This window comes from Talpa europaea (assembly GCF_964194135.1).
Source record: "Talpa europaea genome assembly, chromosome: 14".
In the NCBI taxonomy this organism is placed as follows: domain Eukaryota; kingdom Metazoa; phylum Chordata; class Mammalia; order Eulipotyphla; family Talpidae; genus Talpa; species Talpa europaea.
This window is the reverse complement of record NC_140082.1, coordinates 76,331,158-76,348,679: the sequence shown is the minus strand read 5'-3', so window position 1 is coordinate 76,348,679 and position 17,522 is coordinate 76,331,158. Positions and strand designations below refer to the sequence as shown.

Below are 17,522 nucleotides of genomic sequence, written 5' to 3'. Positions count from 1 at the left end.
GACAGTGACAGTCCTTGTGGATTCCTTTACTATGCACTGTCTTTCCATTCAGCCAGTCTAAGAATCACAGAAAGTTCTTTACCTTGGGTGATTTAATTGCAATGGGTCTTTTGTCCACATTTATAGGGCTGTGAGGCAAAATACAAGTTTCTTCTAAATCACTTTCTTCATTTCCAATTTTTTCTTCATCATCAGTAGATTCTGGCTTCTTAGGAACTATATTTAAAAACATCATTTGTAATAAAAATCACTTAAATATAATTTTAAATTAAGGAATATTAAAATTTGCATGGAGTACAAGAATATTATAGTCAATGAAACATGAAAACATTATGGTCAACCAAAAGGCCAAAACTACAAATATAAAAGCTATCATAATTATTCTTTTTTTTTAAAGATTTATTTATTTTTTTATACAAGCACTGGGTACAGTCAGAAGTGCGGGAGGGTGAGAGAATTCACCAGAGGCAGAATGAGGAACAGAACAGGCAGACTGATGAAATACACCGCTGAGGGGAGCAGCGGGCATGGCAGGAGAGGTCTGTCATGCCATGTGGGACCGAACGGCCGGGGCTCGAACCGGTGCTGCAGAGGCTGCGGGCAGCTTCACAGCCCAGCGCTCAACCACTGCGCCACCAGGGGAGGCCCCCATAATTATTCTTGAATGACATACAGTAATAATACTTGGTCACTACATGTAAGGGACAGAAAGACACAGTGGGGCCTCCCCGGTGGCGCAGCGGTTGAGCGCTGGGTTGCGAAGCTGCCGGCAGCCTCTGCAGCACTGGTTGGATCCCTGGCTGCTCCCCAGCCACCGGAGGAGGGTCCCACATGGCGCGCAGACGTCTCCTGCCGCCCGCTGCTCCCCTCAGCAGTGTACTTTGGTCCTTCTGCCTGCTCTGCTCCCCGCTCTGGCTCTGGTGAATTCTCTCACCCTCCGCGCTTCTGACTGTACACAGTGCTTGTATTAATTAATTAATTAATTGATTGATCTTTAAAAAAAAAAGACAGTGACAGTGCTATGATGAAGAGAAGCCTTAAATAAGGGGGTGTGTAGTAATCAGCAATCGTTCTTAAAGGGCCAGATGGTGAACATTTAAATCTTTGCAAACCATTCAGTTTGTTTCAAATACTCAATTCTGCTGTTGATACATGAAAAAGAGCTAACTTTATGTACGCATGTTATATTTCAAACTTCATATAATTATCAAATGTCAAACATATTCTTCCTGAGATTAAAAAAAAAAATCACTGTTAGATGAAAACCAAGTCTTAGCTCATGGGTAGTGCAAAGCAAGCAGCAAGGCTGCTGCATCTGGCATGCACCCCCCCTACCCCCCACCGCCTGCCCGCCAGTCTAGAGCACTGCTCCTCTGGTCACAGTGTGGAAGTGAATCAACTAGATGTCATACTATGTTGGCCTCCTTAGGGAAATTTCTACTGATTTTGCAATAATGAGGGCTACTTCCTAATTTTTGGTCTCTTTCGAGGTTTTTATTCTAATCCTTTCCAACACAATATAAATCACAGGCAGTGAAACATTAACATAGCAGGTCTGGGTTGCTCAAATTCTGAGAATTCCTAGAAAAGTCTCAACTTTCATTTCAGCACTAGCCCTCGACCAACTCCTGGGAACTTAATTCTGAGCCCATGCCCTGTGCCTCAGGACAAGGAGCACACAGATTAGGCTGACTAATTTCTGCTGACAATGTGACATACAGTGCTCATCTGTTTGTGCTCCAGGGCTGGGGTCTGAGTAACTCAGAGCAACTGTGAAGGCCCTGAATAACTATGTGACAGGCACCCAATAACAACCCTTGATAGCCTTGATAGCAAGGTGAGCAGCCTGGCTGACGACCCCTCACACGACATTGCTAAGAGAACTAAGCACATCTTGTATGATTTTGAGTTTGGTTTCCCAGACTTCCCTCCACACACCTCCCCTTTGCTAATTCCAACCTGTGTCCTTTCACACCCCTGCAACCATGAACACAACAGCTCTTCCGTGTCCCGGGAGCAATGGCAGCAAATGACCACACTTAAGAAGGATGGTCCTGGCAACCTCTGACAGAGCAACAGTGATACAAATTACTTAGAAGTTTCTTCATTTTCTTAACCAAAAAACCCAAGAGCTTCAAAATCCATTAAATGTAGAAACCACAATGAGAACTTTCAGAGGCAGCAATGTGGGTTCACGAAGGTAAGGCCAGGTGGTGAGGGGTCACACCCCTCAGGCTGACATGACCATCCCCCAAGCCTGTGCTCCTGCTATAGGTTTCCTGCCCCCAGCACTTAGGGAATCTTGTGACAGGATTTCCTGATCCAGAGTATCAGGGTTTGCACAGGAATTATCAATTCAGGATGGCTTCTAAAACAAATTAGTCTTTCATGATGTTATTGTTCATAATGTTTATCAAAACTCAGTTATTAATATTGCTTAATTACCAGGTCTATGAAGAAGTCAATTCATAAAAAATATAATCAGAAATTCTATAGATTTGTTTATAATGACAGTGACCAAATTTTAAAGTATATTATGTATTTTTACTCAAATTTTGCCTATTTAAAGCAAAAGTTTTCTATCTTCTTACATAATCAGTAATTCTTTTAATTTCCTCTTACAACAAATGTGTATGTCAGATTACTCACTATTTCCAAAGAAAAACATGTCTTTGTAAGATGGCAAGGTTTGTTGAAAGATTAAGCGTTCCCATACATCTCATCAGCAGAACCCAAAGTTACATTGTTATCTGGCATCTTGGAAAATAGACGGAATTCACAGACTCTCATAAACACCCACAAATCTAACAGCAGTTGTGGAACAGCCTCATCTGAGCAGAAATGAGCAATAGCAAACGCTTCATTCTGCAAGTGCAGACTAAGCTACCCTAGGGAAGGCACACTTCCACAGCATGTCCCTGCCTTTCACATTCCTACCTCTCTTTTTCCTTCGTTCGCGAATTATCTTCTGAGTTATCCTCCTCCACCGAGGCAAAGAACTTAGCAGTTTAAACTTGGACATTATGGAGAGGTCATTACAAACTGCAGGTCTCAGTTCGTTAAAGAGGAATCTTAAGCGTTCAATGACTGGCGCACAGACCTCCTTGTAAGAACGGCCCTGTTCTTGATGTGTCTACAAGTTAAATGTGAAAAGACAACTCAGGAACACATATTTTACCAACTGGCTGAAAAGTCCAAAATTAAAGAGAATCAAAAACTATTTACCTTAATGAGCGAGCATTTTGCCTGGTAGACAACTCTACAAACATCCACCACTGATTTAGGCAACGTTCTGTGTTTTACTTGCTCAATACCAAGTGCACCTGCATGAACTAAGGATAATGCCACATGACCTGTAAAAGACATTGAAAAGAATGGTCTAGATAGGAAAGAAAGTCTATTATAAGTGAGTTGAAAGATTTAGAATACAGGGGGAAAAAAACATCAAGCTTCATACCTAAATCTTCATGCTTTAAGAGGCAACATAACAGCAAGCGGCCGACCTCTTCCACAGGATGCTCGGGAGGAAATGTGATTGGTGTAGTCAAGTGGCACTGCCTACAGTACCTTTCTATTTGACACAGAAAGTCCTGCAACAGAAACAGCTGGAGGTAACTTCAGAACTACCCTCGCACAATGTCAAAAGCATAAACTATGTGCCACGGCTTCTGAACTGCAATCACAATTTGCAATGACTCTGAAACCTCCCAGGTACGCAAAATCAAATCAGACTCACACCTCAAAACCAGCCCTCCATGTATCATGTAAACAAAGTCTTGCTAAGCTAATCAAGGAAGGATACTGAGGGGGTGGTGTGGGGAGGCGTCACTTACCTTCACATTGTGATCCTGGATGTTGTTATCCGCAATGGCCTGCAGGAATGCCTGGGACTGGTCCCCAAGGGCTCGTCTGTGGGAGCAGAGTCGGGACTTGCTGGCTGGAGTCCCCCCAGGTGAACTACAGTGGTCCTCATCTTTCTCTTCATTGTAGCTATAGTGGATCTGGCTGGTCTGCAGGCCTCCAGAGAAGATGGAAGACTGAAGCCACTCTAGAAAGTGCATGGACAACAGTTAAAAAGAAACAAGTAAACTGCAGAAATAAATACCGGAAGAAAGCTGCAGAACTAAATACTTAATTTAGGTGAAATTCAGTATCACTCATATGAGAGAGTCGCATTTAACAGATATATACAGATTGGTTCATCATTCCTGTTTCTTCAGGATAACAGGTAACACTTCTGGTTATTCAACAGGGAAAGCAGTGTTGGGGAATATGCACACATGGAGTCATTCCATTTCAACTGGGACAACTATATGCTACAAAGTTCTACAAGGGGTACAAGAGTGTGTGACAGAAAGCCCTCCATTACTCAGAGGTGAGCAAAGGGTTCAATTTTACTATAGAAGCAGAAACTGAGCTGAGAGCTATACAAAAACAGAGGCTAAGTGTCCAGGCAGAAGAAACGCAGCACATGTTAAGGTCACATCTATCCACACCATTAATCAAGTGTTTAAGAGTGAGAGACTACTAAACACACAGTACACTTCTTTTAGTAAGAAATTGATCCTAGGAGACTGGAGATCCAATGGACTGTAAAGGAGACCTGTGTATCAGATGAGGCCAGGCAAGACCCCACAGAACACGCCAGAACACTCATCCATAAGAGTCACTAATAAGTAATCAGTTTTGTATAGCACTGCAGATTTCTTTGAAATGACCTGTGTTATGAAAATATTCCTCGGACATTCAAGCATCAAATCAGGAGTTTTCTTTCCTAGAAATTTAGATTTTAGAGGGCCTCCCCTAGTGGCACAGGTGGTTGAGCGCCGTGCTGTGAAGCTGTCCGCAGCCTCTGTAGCACCGGTTCGATCCCGGCCTGCCAGGGAGGGTCCCACATGGCACTGCAGACCTCTCCTGTTGCGCCTGCTGCTCCCCTCAGCAGTGTATTTCGTCAGTCTGCCTGTTCTGCTCCCTGCTCTGTCTCTAGTGAATCCTCTCACCCTCCCATGGATCTAACCTGTACCCCAGTTCTTGTATAAATAAATAAATTTTTTTAAAAATTTAGATTTTAGAGCATTCAGGAGCATTCACCAAAGTGCCACATTAATTCTTTCAAAGCACTACTGTGAACTACCCTTCTCTGGCTCCCTCCACTTAGAACTCCCCCTCATTTCTCAAAGACACTGCTCCACGGGGAGTTCTGATGTCCTTGAGTGGATCAGGCCCCCACCCACTGGAATCCACTGCACCTTTTGCTGTCCTCTACTCTGACACTTGCTGATTCACACGAAACTTGGTTTCCCTGCAATACAAGTCTTCAAGGAGGAGTGTAGGGCCGCACAGCACAGCATCCAGTACACGCTCTGAGAGAGTTCCAAAAAGCAGGCTGACCAGGCACCAGGGCATCCTTACCCATTAACCTTCTCCTATAATACTCAATATAGAGGCGCTCAAAACCCCTGCTTTCCTCAACTAGACCTCTCACACACCCATGTTTCTGCCTGGATTGCTCTCATACCCAACTTGCTAGGACTCCAATTTCAGGATTGGTGCAATCTTTATGAAGCCTTTCTTGCCATCAGAACCATTTACAAATGTCTCCACTTCACCATGTACCAGTGGGTCTCCTGACCTGCTTGTTATCACACAGCAAGCCCTGGAAGACAGAGGTATGACTTATTCCACACCTGTTACACTCTGAGCTAGATGTCTTATATGATAATTAGTACCCCACACAGTAGCTTGCTGGATGGATGGTCAGTAGACAAAAAGAAACATACAGATAAAGGAAAAATTGAACCTATCTTACAGGATATGGAGAACTTTTGTTACTGGAGGTGATTACAAAGGTTGCCATCCCAAAATGTATTTGATTTAAATATAGTAAAAACACTATCTTCAAATACAATGTTTTCCTGAAGGACAAGTGAGCCACATCATAAGAACTTCTAGACATAGAGGGAGAAAAGTCAAGCTAAGCCCATCTGTTAGAGGAGGCATGAGTGAGATCAGTCACAGGACTGACCTTCCTACATACCTGTCACCTCCTTCTGCAGCCCCAGGTTGAGAGAACAAATAAAAGTCACTCCTGTTATTTCTTTTTGTTTTTCTTTTTAGAAAATTTGTTTATTTATACAAGCAATGGGTACAGTCAGAAGTGTGGCAGGGTGAGAGGATTCACCAGAGCCCAAGTGGGGAGCAGAACAGGCACACTGATGAAATACACTGCTGAGGGGAGCAGCGGGCAAAGCAGGAGAGGTCTGTGCACCATGTGGGACCCTCGCTGGTGGCCGGGGATCGAACCAGCGCTGCAGAGGCTGCGGGCAGCTTCACAGCCCAGTGCGCAACCGCTGCGCCACCAGGAAGGCCCCCATTCCTGTTATTTCTAATTAACTGGTTTAATATCACCCTCCTTATTATACCCCAACAACTGTGTTGATTCTTCCTCTCATGCTCTCAATGGCAATTATGGCTCAGTTAAAATAACTGGCTAATCTTAGCAGAAAGCAAAAGTTCTTACTGGCACATTCGACCTCAACTGGAGACAGTGGAGTGCTCATCGCTAAGTAGGAGGCGTGTAATCCAAGAAGCAGGCCCAGATTCCTCTCTGTGTCTATCAGAGGTGAAGACAGACTTCCCAGATCTGGTATGGTAACGACTTCCTGGTCAGGCTGGGGAAAAATAAGTTTCATCATCAGTCTGAGAAAACAGAATATTAAATATATATATAAAAAAAAAACAAACCATAAAGCCAAAACGAGCAATCGCTTATATCCTTAAACAAGTCAAGTGCTATGATGAGGAAAGGCAGTGATCCAGACTCTGGCACTACACTGTGTATTAGTGAGCGCAGGCTGCTACCAAAGTGACCTGAAATTCTGACCAGAAACATTCCACAAAGCAGTGAATCACTGCTCCTCTGGGAAAAAAAACAGAGCACAAAAAATTTAGCTAGAAAATTCCTTAGGGAATCAAACAGGAGTTTCTGAAGTGATTGCATACAATGCTTCAGGAAATATCCTGAGTTGGTACATGTATAAAGAACCCACAAAAATATGACAAGTATTGTCGCGAGTTAGTGAACTAACATGTGGGGGAAATAAATTTCTTCAAAGAGCAAACACATTTAGAAAAAAGTTCAAATGAAAGTAATCTGAAATTCTGCCAGTCATATTAGACAATTTATAGTTAATTTTCCTTCATAAAATCCTGTAAGTCTGAGTCTGGATCCACACTTAGAAAGTCAATCCCAATATAAAAACTCTAACACCCATGAACACATCAGAACATATTTCTATTTTCAAAAATTATGCCACTATATAGCTCTTTCCCCAAAATATGCATCTCAAGATAGCAAGCCATTCCAAATTTCTACATAACCTTACAATAAAATTGTAGCACTTAAAGGTTACCTCTTTGTGGAACAGTGTCCGCATTTCTTACAAAGTAATAATTTTTAAAATAACTCTTCAAGATCAACACCTCATAAAGCTTAACAAGAACAAATGCAAACTCACTTAATTGAAAAAAAAAATCAGTAAAAGATCATTACCACTTAATGATCCCCCTACCGCCACCCAACTCAAAAGGTCCCAGATGTTAGTAATTTAGCGTCAGAACCCCTTATCGCAAACACTGAGAAAGGTCTCTGCTGACATCCACTATGGCCCCATAGACACATTCTCACTTCCACACACTCATCCTCACCTCCAGATACTGGCCCACACAGAAGGCATGCATTGACTCCCGTGTGTCTTCAAATTGCAAAGCAGCTTCTAAAGCGACCACTGGGTCTTCCCCTGCAAACTGAGCTGAAACAAAAAGGATGAAAGCCACATGACTTCAGTACAATTTGCCTACACATCTACAGTAAAAATGACAAGTGGGAAAGAAATTAGGCAGGTTAACTCCAAAGTGAGGGGTACCAAAGTGTAAACATCTCTCATTCTGTCCTGGACTAACCAGGCCAAATCAGAACATGGAACAAATTCCAACAAGTGTTAGTACAAAAAAAAATGCATTAATGATGAAGAATTTTTCAAATGTGGCTGAATTCACTGATGAACAAAGACCAAAATCACAGATAGATAAAAATGTGGAGAAAGTGGAATAATAGTAAACTGATCACTTAAAAGCCAAAAATGTTCTGGTTAAAATGATATATGCTATAACTTTTAACCATGAGGTGAAAAAGCACAGCCTTACCAAGAATGCTATTTCCTGTTAATGACTGTGTCTGGAAGTCCTTTATATCATATACTTTTCCATCAATCACAGTCCAGAAGCCTCCATCTTTATTGTGGTTCTCCAAATCAGCCTTGCGTATAAGTGTCACCTCCTCATTATTTCTACAGTTCTGACCTGTAAAAAATGACTCTGTATATACAGAAACCAAAATCAATGAGTCAATAGATCATAGATAAAATAAAAGGAAAGAAAAGGAAAAACAGACAAATGCACAATCACAATGGGAGTAACATTCTCCCCACAACTAAGATCACAAAAAAAAAAAAAAAAAAATCAACAAGGATATATACAATGCTGCAAAAAACAAAAGCAAAACCATTTGAGCAGCATGAACAGCAAATCTGACCATATGCCAGACAGTAGAGCAAATCTCAAAGAAATGAAGTTACAGAGCATGTGCATTTCCTACCATGCATAAACTACAAATAGGTAACAAATTAAAATTCCCTACATATTTGAGAATTATGAAACAAAGTTATAAATAACCCAAATTCCAAGGAAAAATTATGAAAATTAGAAGTGCAGAGAAATGAGCAATAATGAAAATACTATTGGGGCCTCTCTGGTGGAGCAAGGGGTTAAGCAACGCACTATGAAGCAATAGCAGCCTCTGCAGCACGTGTTCGATCCCCGGCCGGCCAGGGAGCAACCCACATGGCACAGCAGACCTCTCCTGTCTCACCCGCTGCTCCCCTCAGCAGCGTATTTCGATCAATCTGCTTGTTCTGTTCCCCACTCTGTCTCTGGTGAATCCTCTCTTACCCCCATCCCACACCTCTGGTCTGTACCCTAACTCTTGTATGCATAAATAAATCTTTCAAAAAAAAAAAAAAAGAAAATATTATTGATCAACACTTGTACTATACAGTTAAGTTGATGCTTGAGGGCATTTCCACCTTTAAATGTATATATGGGGGGAGAGGAGGAAGAGCTAAAGAATTAATAGATTAATACAGATCAAATAGATACATTTTTGAGTTTATAATAATACTCAGAAACAAAACCTCACTGGTTACCTTTAAAAGTACAGGACACCAACTCAATGCTATGAAAAATGGCTAAATAAGGCAGAGGGCAAAGGCATAAAGCTAGCATCTCGTCATACCTGTACACATTATAGTATACGTCAGGCAAATCCAACAGCTGAGAGTAAGGGTGGTGGGGGACTGGATAAATGATACACTAAACATGAACGCCCTGGTCCGTGTGAAGAGAACTGAAGGTGGGGTCACCCAGAATCACAGGTCTCTGAGCCCAAGAGACAGAAAGCATAGCCTCAGATACACACTGACTCACCAAAACTGAGTCCAAATCTGATCAAGCTTCTACATATAACCAGCAGTGAAGAGAAAATGTAACTGATAATAGATGTTAATGTAAAAGAAATACAAGCTGCCAAGATCAGAAAACATGAACGTCTCTGGAACAAATGCCTGACATTTTTTTTAAAAATACACAGTATGACCAAACAAAAGAAGAGGAGGGTCAGAACCTATGCTGTTAGGGGGGAAAAGACTGAAGTACATAACTTGTTTAGATCCTGGTTCAAAATAACCGCAAATAAGGCAGGCTTTTTATATAATCCAGGAAAAACTGAACATGAACTTCATGACATATTAAAGAACTGACCTGAATGTTAGCATAATGACACTGTTTTCATTGCAAAAGGAAAGTAGTATCATAAACAGGTAAAGTGTGTTAAAACTTTTTGTTTATAGACAAAGTTGTTTTAAAATAATTCAGTTATCAACAAGATAAAAAGTGTAGGCAGGCTTAGGGGATGTGAATATTTGTTAATCTATGTTCATTGTACTATATGCTTTACTTTTACCTACATTAGAAAATTTTCATAATAAACAAATTAGATCACTGGAATAGAGTCCAGAAACAAACCTTTACGTATATGATCAAAACTACAGTGTAGTACCACTTTACCCCATTAGAAAGGCTAATATCAACCGAAAGCAGAAAAAAACATGTACTGTTGAGGATGTGGAGAAATCAGCATTGCCTACGGGAATGTAAAATGATACAGCTGCTATCAATAAAAAATATGGCAGTTCCAGCAACTCCATTTTTGGTTTATACCCCAAAAAAGTGAAAGCAGGAACCTGAACAGACATTTCACATCCACATTCACAGCAGCATTAGTTACAATAATCAAAAAGTTGAAATCACCCAAGTGGCCATTAACAGACGAATGGATAAAGAGAATGTGGTAGTAGTACAATGGATACAAAATACAATGGAAGGGCCTCCCTGGTGGTGCAAGGGGTTAAGCACCGCACTGTGAAGCAATAGCAGCCTCTGCAGCACGAGTTCAATCCCCAGTCAGTCAGCCAGAGAGAAACCCACATGGCGAAGCAGACCTCTCGTGGCTCGCCTGCTGCTCCCCTCAGCAGTGTACTTCGGTCAATCTACCTGTTCTGTTCCCCACTCTGTCTCTGGTGAATCCTCTCACCCCCGCCCCCACATCTCTGGCCTGTACCCCAGCTTGTGTATGCATAAGTAAATAATCTTTAAAAGAAAAAAAAAGGGCCTCGCCTGGTGGCGCAGGCGATTGAGTGCCGTGCTATGAAGCTGTCCGCAGCCTCTGCAGCACCCATTCGATCCCAGCCGGCCAGCGAGGGTCCCACATGGTGCAGCAGACCTCTCCTGTCTCGCCCGCTGCTCCCCTCAGCAGTGTGTTTCAACAGTCTGCCTGTTCTGTTCCCCACTCTATCTCTGGTGAATCCTCTCACCCTCCTGCACATCTGGCCTATACCCTGGTCCTTGCATAAAATAAATAAATAAATCTTAAAAAAAAAAAAAGAAAAGAAATACAATGAAATATTAACCAACCTTAAAATGGAAGGAAATTCTAACCATGCCACAATATGAATGGACAATGAAGACATGCTAAATGAAATAAGCCAGTTACCAAAGGAAAAACATTGAATGATTTCATTTAAATGACGTACCTAAAATGGTCAAATTCACAGAAACATGAAGTAGAACAGTGGTTGCCAGAGGCTGAGGGGAGGGAGGAATGGGATGTCGGTGTTTAAAGAGGACAGAGTTTCTGTTGAGGTGAGACTAGTAAGTTCTGAAGACGGAGGCTAGTGATGGTTGTAAGACAAAGTAAATGGACTTAATACAAGAGAATAATGCACTTTAAATGGTTAATATAGTCAATTTCATGTCACATACATTTTTCTCCAGTAGAAAAAAATTTAAGGTGGGGTTCCCACTCTATTCTAACTCCATCCACCAAAACACTTGCTCACAAAGAAAACCACAAGCCAAAATGATTATCAGGCAAATTCTACCAACCTTACATACACTCTTCCAACAAAAGAAGAGGAGAGGACATTTTTCAACTCATTCTATGAGACTAACTCCCTCTAGCAAAATCTTAAATATGTTACTGTTTTGCACTATCAGATTTTCTCCTGACTGGCTAACAACTGGTAGACTCTGCACAGAATTTAACAGGGCTCGCTTGCAGGGGAGACATCTTCTTTTTGAATCATGGCATTTTTATTTCAAAAATAGATGGCTGATTTAGTCTTTGAAAAATTAGTAATTTAGGGCCTCCCCTGATGGCACAGGCGATTGAGCACAGTACTGTGAAGCTGTCTGCAGCTTCTGCAGCGCCAGTTTGATCCCGGCCGGCCGGTGAGAATCCCACTTGGCACAGCAGACCTCTCCTGTCGCACCTGCTGGGTATTTCAGCAGTGTAGTTCAGTCAGTCTGCCTGTTCTGTTCCCCACTTTGTCTCTGATGAATCCTCTCACCCTCCCGGGCATCTGGCCTGTACCCCAGTTCGTGACTGTATGAATAAATAAATCTTAAAAAAAAAATTAGTAATTTATGCATTTACAGAAAAAAACGAAGAGAAAAATGCATGATGTCAAGAGATGCAGAAAAACCATTTGATGAAATTTAGTAACCAATCACAATGAAAACTTCATTGCAATGCAAAAATAGAAGTAAACATCCAGAGAAGGGAGACAGATGGGGTGCGGGCACAGTATCCCATGAAGAGCAAATGGAACATGTGCACATAGAAGAGCAAAAATGTAACCCCAAAAATCAAAATAAAACTTGAAAAATTAAAAGAGTAAACATCTTTACTATTTAAAAGCACCTACAAAGAAAACCCTACACAACAAGCATACTTCACATGTGAAAGCTGGACAGCTTCTCCTCAGCTTCTAGGAAACAGATGTGGATACCTTTTCTATTCAACATTGCAGAGGGGGCTGGACCACAGAGACACCTGATTTAGACAAAGAAGACAGACCAAGGGCAGTGCATTCACCCAAAAGTGCTGACCCCATGGCCCTATGGACAAAATGCCCATGGGAAAGGCAACAACATGTGCCCTCTGGGTGCAGAGGTGAAACAGAGAAACCTCCTTCTCTGTGGTAGTCAAGAAATCAGGACAAGCACCGCAGAAACCCAGGATTCTGAACTAAGAGGGTATGTACTACTTAGAGGGTATGTACCCTCTAAGCCACCAAAAAACAGGAATGTTTAAATAAATACGTTGTTTAGGGAGACATTGCCTATCTGGAGAAATGACTGAGAGGACGGGCTATGGCCACAGAGTAAGACATGGGAAAATCTCAGAGAAATGAGGTAGAGCTGGGGAGGGGCCTGTCAAACTTCTATTTCTTTTTTTTTTTTAAATGACTTTTTTTTTTTAATTTTTTTTTCTTTTATAGAGGCATGTTTTATTTATTTGTTTGTTTCGTTTATACATGCACTGGGTACAGTCAGAAGCGCGGGAGGGTGAGAGAATTCACCAGAGCCAGAGCAGGGAGCAGAGCAGGCAGAAGGACCGAAGTACACTGCTGAGGGGAGCAGCGGGCGGCAGGAGAGGTCTGCGCACCATGTGGGACCCTCCTCTGGTGGCCGGGGAGCAGCCGGGAATCGAACCGGCGCTGCAGAGTGCGGGCAGCTTCGCAACCCAGCGCTCAACCGCTGCGCCACCGGGGAGGCCCCAAACTTCTATTTCTTAACCTGGATGAATGTGAAAAGTTTTCTCTGTGACTGATCAGAGTCACTTCTATTCTTCTCTGTATATGCTGTATTTCATAATTTTAAAAAAATTTTTTTAATGAACAAGTTTGAACTGTTGATCAAATTAAATGTTTAGTAGATACAAACTATAAACCATGTTCAGTGGATATAAAAATAAAAAATGACCGTTCAAGTTCACAAAAGTTAGATGGAAGTTAAGTAAAATAGAAAAGCCCAGGAAAACCAACAAAGTAAAAGAAGGGCCCTAAAACTCAGTAGAACAAAGAACTTGAAGAAAAAGTTATAAGAACAAACAAAAACGGAATTTTAAGCAAATGTTTTTTTTTTGTTTGTTTTTTTTATAGAGGCATGTTTTTTTTTATTTTATTTATTTATTTGTTTGTTTGTTTTTTGTTTATACAAGCACTGGGTACAGTCAGAAGCGAGGGAGGGTGAGAGAATTCACCAGAGCCAGAGCGGGGAGCAGAGCAGGCAGAAGGACCGAAGTACACTGCTGAGGGGAGCAGCGGGCGGCAGGAGAGGTCTGCGCGCCATGCGGGACCCTCCGCCAGTGGCCGGGGAGCAGCCGGGGATCGAACCGGCGCCGCAGAGGCCGCGGGCAGCTTCACAACCCAGCGCTCAACCGCTGCGCCACCGGGGAGGCCCAAAAAAACGGAATTTTAGAGTAAATGTAACAGAAATTTGAGTTATTTTATCTGTAAAAGTCAACTGGAAATTTTAAAAACTCAATAAATGAGCAGAAAAATTATCCTAGTTTCTGGAAGATAAAGTGGACGAATTTTCACAGAACGTAGAATAAAAAGGGCAAAATGCAAAGTCTGGGGAAGAAAGCTTAAATATAAGTTAGAGCCATCACTTCTAAATATGTCTAAAATGTTTACAGATAGAGACAATAAGGAAAATTTTTTAATACAATTTCAGGGCTATTTTCCTCAGGACAAGGGTAACTCTTGTTTATTCTCCTGTTACAAAGCTGATGGCAGACCCATTTTGAGCTGTCCTATAAAGTGGAAACTGAAGTATAACTTCAATTAATTCTAAATCAGAATCATAGTCACTTAAATTAAAAAACATCAAAATTCAAAGCTTCAAGAAGACAAGTTTCATTCCAATTTGTCAGCAGTACAAACAGTACCTAGAGCAAAGGACCTGGCTGACTGCACACACTCCCTGGCTCAGTTATGTCAGGTACTGGGCAAGGATTTCACAAAGTCATTCCATGTCAATGTTTGCTCCAAAGTTGGACCCTATCTACCCACCTCAACCAAACCTTCTGGAGACAACTCCCAGGAAAGGGTGTTCTAGAACTTTCTAAGATAATCTATTTCAGGATATAACAACCAATACTAACAGAAAAATCTTCCTAAGTCTCTAATGATTCATCTTTATTTTTCTACTTATACTACCATTAGTGAAAACAGCAAGAGATTGCTCTTCCCTCGTATCTTTGCAAAGAATACAAACAACAAGAATAGGTTATACTATGACAAAACTTTCCTCAATGAAAGTCCTTTACGTTAAGTTGCCATACCCATGATGCCAGGCCAGGCTAACTCTTCATGGTCGTCCCTTTCCTTTCCTGGCGCCAGGTGGTTAAATCGATCCAGATGTTCAAGCAGGCCACCCAGCAGTGGGACAGCGCCAGCCTCCTGCATAAGACCAGCATTTTTACTGAGCAAAAGCACTACAGAAACGACTAGTTCTGGAAGGAGAACACCTATATTTAAAAAGAGGGAAAGAAAGGATTAAGATTTAATAAAAGCATCTATCCTATAGAGCCAATTTATAAAGTTACTCTATATTTAAATTCTGATAAATCACCAACAAAATATCATTGTCCTTTAACATATTTCTACAGGATTATTTTATAGCTCATTTTGAAAGAGACAGCTGCTATAGCTATCAAACAGAATACTTTGAGTCGCAATACTTTTCAAAAACATTGTTTCAACACAGAACAATAACTAAAGACTCTTTCATGGGCCTCCCCTGGTGGCGCAGCGTTGAGCACTGGGTTGCAAGGCTGCCCGCAGCCTCTGCAGCTCCAGTTCGATCCCCGGCCGCCAGGCGAGGGTCCCACCAAAAAAAAAAAAAAAAAAAAGACTCTTTCATGCAGAAAACTGCCTACCACTAATTTTACTACTAGAAAAAAATGCACTCAATAATAATGTTCTGATATCACAGAATTAACTTTTAAAAACATTAACCTATATTACCATTTTTCAAGGTCCTGAAAGGGATATCTAATTTTTATGTTACTAGAATATTAGATCTCATTATGAAGTATGGAGTCATTATTGAAGTATTAATAATGAAGGAAGATTCTCAATTGCTAATTATCATTACAGTGATATGAATCCCATACCAGGTGACTTAACAGAACTGTCAGTAACTAAAACCACAGAAGAAGAAAGGGACAACAGGACTAAAAAATACATGGGATAAAGGCATGCAGGTTTATCAGGAAGTGATAAACTTTAACTTTTATCCATCTCCAAAAACACACACACACGTTCCCATGGAGGAAACAAAAAAGGTACCAGTGAAGTCCCCTTCCACAATGCAGGCCACCTCTGCAAAGTGGCGCCAGCTGGTGGAGGCGATGCTGGCGGCCACAGGGAGTATATCTCCAATGTGTGTGCACAACAGGGCTGTGTACTTCTTGAGCAAGGAGCCGACACCCATCAGCTCAGGACCTTGAAGAAAGATTTAGAAAATTTCATTTTCACTGTTAATATTTTACTTTGGACTTCAGAGGTGGGGTAGAGGCAAAAAAAAATTTATTTTATTTTATAAATTGTTCTACTATTCCACTCTTCATCTATACATCTTTTACCTATAATAAATGTCTTAAATAGCAGTCTCTTGCCCCTTAGGCCTTGGTCTTTTCATATCACATCATCTGAGGCACAGTGAATCTGGTTTTTACACATTGTACTACATAGTACCTAAAAACTCTTGAGTATATAAATACATACTAAGGTCATAATATACAGAGTTTTAAACTTCATATACGTTATACAAATGCTTTCTAAGCCCATGTCTTAACATTTGTAAATTACCCCCAATTAACTAGCTATGCATTTTTCAGTCTCACAAAATCATCAACTTTTCTTTCTACATGTTTTAAATAGCATATCAATCCTTGTGGCTTTGTCTTTGAAAGAGCAACCTCTTTTAAACTGTAAGTTCAACCATTTGAACCTGAAATTTTCCATCATGTTGAAGTATCTAACTCTTTTCAGAAAGTAATCAAGTTATTTTATAATAACTATGAATATTAATAGAAGTAGCAGACGTTTGCATCCCTGGCAGAGAAAGTTACCTTATGGAGAGCCAGCCACTACCCCAAGAAACGCCTCCATCAACCCCACGTCACACACAGTGCTGATCACCTGCATATCGCCCTATGTTAATCCTCATAACCACTCTCAGGTAATATCTCAATCCTGGAGTAAGCAATCTATATGGCCCTCAGGAAATTTAGTCCCACGTGCAGCAGTTAATAAATCAGAGTTATAACTGAGACCCAATCTGGCTTCCCAGAGAGACACACTTTGTCATTCTTTCATGCCCATGTGACGTCTGTCTCCAAAGGCCCATAACACATGGCATAAATCTGATAAACTTTCTATAAAACGGTCCTGAACATAAAGGATGCTACTTCTCATGTCTGAAGAATGTAAATACTTAGACAATGAAATAAATGAAAAAATACTGGTTTTGAAATATTTGATCAAAAAAAGTGGAAGCAAAATGAAGTCCACCAAAATCAGTGCATATAATAGTATGGGTATGCAGAACAGGGATGTCAAAAAACCTAAATAATAAAGTACTAGACACACATAAGACATACATTTTAAGCAACTTACTAGAAATATCTGCAGTCTGACCAAAACTTTCTCCTGGATAAAGTTTACTGATAAGTAAGCGCTGAAAACGCAGCAACAAATCCAATGAAGCAGATCTCTCACGACTGTGTTGCTCAAAGTCCAGACACGATGAGATCTGACGGGCAACATCTTTCAATCTGGCTACTGTCTGAGAAGCAATATTTCTATGCAGGGAAAAAGGATTGCAAAATTAAACAAATTGTCTGTTTAAAAAAAAAAGTTTAAAAAAATTCTGACACACTGAAATCAGAAATAGATCATCCACCCAGGGGGCTGACAGATGGCTCACCCTCCACAAACATCTGTCTGGTGCATTAGCCTCTGTAAAAACTAAGTTGAGGAGCATAAAAGACA

At 41.0% G+C, this 17,522-nt stretch overlaps 1 protein-coding gene across 1 annotated transcript in view; it reads right to left on the bottom strand.

The window, feature by feature from the left end:
• Positions 1-17,522, bottom strand: part of HERC2 (HECT and RLD domain containing E3 ubiquitin protein ligase 2) — a gene marked incomplete at both ends in the record, with an annotated part of 160,691 nt that overhangs the window by 76,145 nt on the left and 67,024 nt on the right. Inside the window, 11 exons of the mRNA XM_084253432.1 lie at positions 83-216; positions 2,938-3,133; positions 3,226-3,353; positions 3,458-3,590; positions 3,834-4,048; positions 6,521-6,671; positions 7,708-7,811; positions 8,206-8,376; positions 14,807-14,992; positions 15,816-15,971; positions 17,148-17,332. Of these exons, the coding sequence (XP_084109558.1) occupies positions 83-216; positions 2,938-3,133; positions 3,226-3,353; positions 3,458-3,590; positions 3,834-4,048; positions 6,521-6,671; positions 7,708-7,811; positions 8,206-8,376; positions 14,807-14,992; positions 15,816-15,971; positions 17,148-17,332 (1,759 nt within the window). The remainder of the gene's footprint in view (positions 1-82; positions 217-2,937; positions 3,134-3,225; positions 3,354-3,457; positions 3,591-3,833; positions 4,049-6,520; positions 6,672-7,707; positions 7,812-8,205; positions 8,377-14,806; positions 14,993-15,815; positions 15,972-17,147; positions 17,333-17,522) is intronic.